Source organism: Glycine max, chromosome 6 (genome assembly GCF_000004515.6).
Source record: "Glycine max cultivar Williams 82 chromosome 6, Glycine_max_v4.0, whole genome shotgun sequence".
Taxonomy (NCBI): Eukaryota; Viridiplantae; Streptophyta; class Magnoliopsida; order Fabales; family Fabaceae; genus Glycine; species Glycine max.
Genome location: NC_038242.2, coordinates 20800421 through 20804263, shown reverse-complemented (window position 1 = coordinate 20804263; position 3843 = coordinate 20800421). Strand labels below are relative to the sequence as shown.

Sequence of the window (3843 nt, the reverse complement as noted above, 5' to 3'; positions counted from 1 at the left end):
AAGTTCCTATGTTGCAATTTCCATTAGAGCTCTGCCAAAATGTTAGAGATCGGCCATTTCATTTAATGGCATTTTGAAGTAGTGAAAACTCTACCTAACCACTCCAACCAATTCATCTGTTATTATTATAATTCAGACTTGGGGAGATAGATATTTGATACTTCAAATTAATTTTTATCATATTTATTGTATATTCCAAGTATATTCACCGCGTTTTGAAAAAGAAAAAAATTATGATTGAATTTTATATTTCAATTTAAAACAAAAATAATTCGTTAAGGAAGTTTATCTCAGTTGATTGAGAAAGATATATGAATTATTGTAATCTCCCTTACACGGATAAAAAATAATAATTTAATAGTAATATAAAAAAACAAATATTAAAATCAATCTAATCCGTGAATATTGCTATGGCATGTAATATATTTATAATCTATTTATAAAAAAAAATTATTAGTGACCAAATGTAAAATTTGTAAATTTTTCAGGAATCAAACTCATATTTAAATTAAAATTTTTTAAAACATTAATTTTATATGGAAACATCATTCCTATTTCCAATACACAAGCCTATTATTTTCACTGGTTAGTTAAATTTTAAATTTCAATCTAACCTTTGCTTTTTTACTTTCATGAAATCAAATGTAAAACTACATGTTCTTTTTTTTTTAATTTTTTTTTTCATTTTTATCTTCTGTAACTCCTATTTTTCATCAACAAGTGATTAGTTTGACTAAAATTGAGTTTGAATCCTTTAAGAAAGATCTAATATGTAAGTATTGTGGATAAAAAAATATATTTGGAGAGATGATTCACTAAAAGTGACAAGTCAAGTTATCTAACATAGATTAACTATTGATAAATTTGATGAATATTTCACACTAACATAATTAAAAAAAACACCTATCTTTTACACTACATAAAACATAACTCATAAGAATATAATTTCTTATAAAGCTAAGAAAATGTTGTAATTTTCCTTAATAGAGAGACTCTCAGATGTTAGATTGAAAATTACATTGAAAGATATAGTTATGTAAAAGGTTAGTCTAGTTAAGTGTTACAATAAAGTAGGATAAAAACTATAAAAATCTAAGTTCAAAATTTCTTCTATGCAACCAAAAGTCATTGGTACAATTGGCTTGATACATGGTGGAAAGATGATTAATTAGTTGTCAAATAGAAATCTCAAATACCTCCTAATTGCCAAAAAAAACTTTGTTATGCAAAAAAAAGGAAAAAAAATGAAAAACAAAGATTAGTGAAAGGAAAAAAAGGTAGAAATCCAAGGCCTTTCCCTTTCCCATGTTAAAATTTTTGTTGCAACTAATTAAGATTGCTTCTCTTATTTATAAACTCATGGAAAAGCAATTGTTTAATATGATGTAAACAAAAAAAAAACAAGTATATTAAAAAGACAATGATTTTTTTATTAATAATAAATTGACATGGTACCAAAATTGTTATTTAATGCTTATTTTGAACCATCAAATTTCTTAAACAAAATGTTATAACCCAATTAAAAAAAATGATATTTCTTATTGTCATAGTTAACTTAAGACAGTTGTGCAATGCACATGTGTAAATCTAGTTATGTATAACTTTGAAATCTCACCTCCAGTACATGATGGCACTAGCACCAGACTACTTTCACATCGATCTGGCAACAACACTCGAGGATCAATCACATGTGAATATAATTATCAAAATGCATAAACATTGACATTTTATTAACAGCATAATGAACTAAACCCAGTAGGAACATAAGGTATGATCAGTTGAATTAAGGCAAGGTTTGAGTCAAGAAACCGAATCGAGCAACTGCAAGGCTTGTGTGAACTTCTGTGCAGCAGACTCAGGCAAGCATATGCACACAATCATAGAACCACAAGTACAATCAGCTTCCCCTTCAGGTAGAAACACACAAACTTGAGGTGTTGGTGTTAAATCTATGGGACCAGCATAGAGTGGCTTACCCCACCCAAAATCAGCACACTTGTAAATTGAGAACCTAGTCCATTGAGTTATGGTTAGTTTACCACCAAACTCAAGCTGCCTTGGCCTATCTACTTCAACAAAATCCACTGTGGATCTCAAATACTCCTCCGAGACACTCTGTCTCGCCTTGCGGACCAAAAGGGTAGTCTGTGGGAGCTTTCCATGCACAAGCTCTGAGACACTGCTTGCTGTGCAAGCAACACACACCACATTTCCATAAAACCCTTCTCTCAGTGGAGGGTTTTGAAGCTTCTGCCGAGCATTGACCGAAAATGTTAGCCTAAGTTGGTAGTCTAGTGGCCTTACATCAAGAGCTTTCACCCAGGATCTCCAAATATGAGCTGCCATGGCATCAAAAGTGGTGCAGCCTGCAGCATCATATGGCTGAGCAAGATCCTTCACGCGGTTCTGGAACTCGCGCTTGATCCTGTAACACTTTTGAACAGGCTTGGTTTGCCATAGTGACATGGTCAGGTTGGATCCCTCTTCAATTGTCATAAACTCCATGTGGGGAAATTTCACCTCAGGAGGGTCACGAGGCTTAAAAATTTCCCTATCCCAACATGGCTCAGGATCTGTTACTAGTGTTCCTGTTCTTGCAGTGGCAGCCCATGCACCTAGGAACTGCATAGCTCCCATGCCATCACAGATGCAATGACACAGCCTCAAACCAAGGCTAAATCCACCACAGCGGAAAAGGGTAACCTGAGCAATGACCAGTGGCATTTCAAGGACTTTGTATTGTTCTTCGTCGGGAAACTTGAAGATCAACGGCTCCCAATCTGGGTTTGGAGCTGTGAGGTCTCCTAATTCAGCCAAGGCGATATCAGACCGCGCCTCGACGATGAGTGCTCCTTGATCTGGTCCGAAAAACACTTCTAGTTTACCATTCTTGGTCTCTCTGAGCCTGCCTGAGAGAGGGTAATAAGGCACCAGAACATCGGCCAGAGCACACTGCAGTGTTTTCGTGACAGGTTTTTCGGAGAAACTTGTGTTATCAGATTGATAGAAGTACACCGTAGGCGTAAAAACACGAGCTCCGATCATGTCATCGAGGTTGGAAAGGTATAAAGTGTCACCTGGTTTAACAGGAATAGGCCTTGATGGCATGACAGAAATCATTTTAGCAATGGTTATAGGAATGCTCAGGTGATTGAGATGGAGCTCTTGAACCCATGGAGGAGCCATGAGAAGATGCTGAGGTCATGTGAAAATGGCTGCATTAATTTGTAGAGATAAAATTTGCCCAAGCATGCAAAGATGGGGAAAAGGAAAAGAAAGATGTAATAAAGAGACTTGAACTAAATAAGACAAGGCTCATGAAGATTTGCAGGTGTAATGTTGGTGACAGATAAATGATATGTTATTTCCCTCACCGATTTACCATCTTTGTATGACTGACTTATCACATATCATAATCCTTTATAATATTAAAGTCATTATGCATGAGCTTAGTTATCTTCACGGATCAAAATAGCATTTCTTAACACAACATGCAGAGTTAGTTGGTTCGGGAAAGGCATCCTGTGAAAAATGAGCACTGACAGAAAAATGCTTGCCCAAATATGAACAAAAAAGTAAATTCATTATAATATACCATGAAAAAAAATTAACCATCAATTTCTAGGATGTGATATAAATGCTAAGTTCAAAATTGAATATGCAACGATAAGGAAATCGCCCAAAATGGGTTTTTATCAAAGAAAAAAAATGCCAAATTAGTGATATTTGAAAAATTACAGAAACTATTCAACGATGTTTATGGTGAACAAAAGAAAACCAGAACTTCAATAATCGTGTAGCCTCCCATTCTACGCTTTGAACACACTTTACAAATCCTACCAC

The 3843-nt window shown here is 34.6% G+C and overlaps 1 protein-coding gene across 1 annotated transcript; it reads right to left on the bottom strand.

Moving 5' to 3' along the window:
- Positions 1–1666: 1666 nt before the first annotated feature.
- On the bottom strand, positions 1667–3286 carry LOC100802814 (omega-hydroxypalmitate O-feruloyl transferase). Its single transcript, XM_003528223.5, has one exon. It carries the CDS (start codon positions 3184–3186, stop codon positions 1801–1803), a length of 1386 nt encoding a protein of 461 aa, XP_003528271.1. The 5' UTR covers positions 3187–3286; the 3' UTR covers positions 1667–1800.
- Between the last annotated feature and the right edge of the window lie 557 nt (positions 3287–3843).

Coding starts and splice junctions, on each gene's coding strand:
- LOC100802814 (XM_003528223.5), bottom strand. CDS start 3,186: ATGGCTCCTCCATGGGTTCAAGAGCTCCATCTCAATCACCTGAGCATT.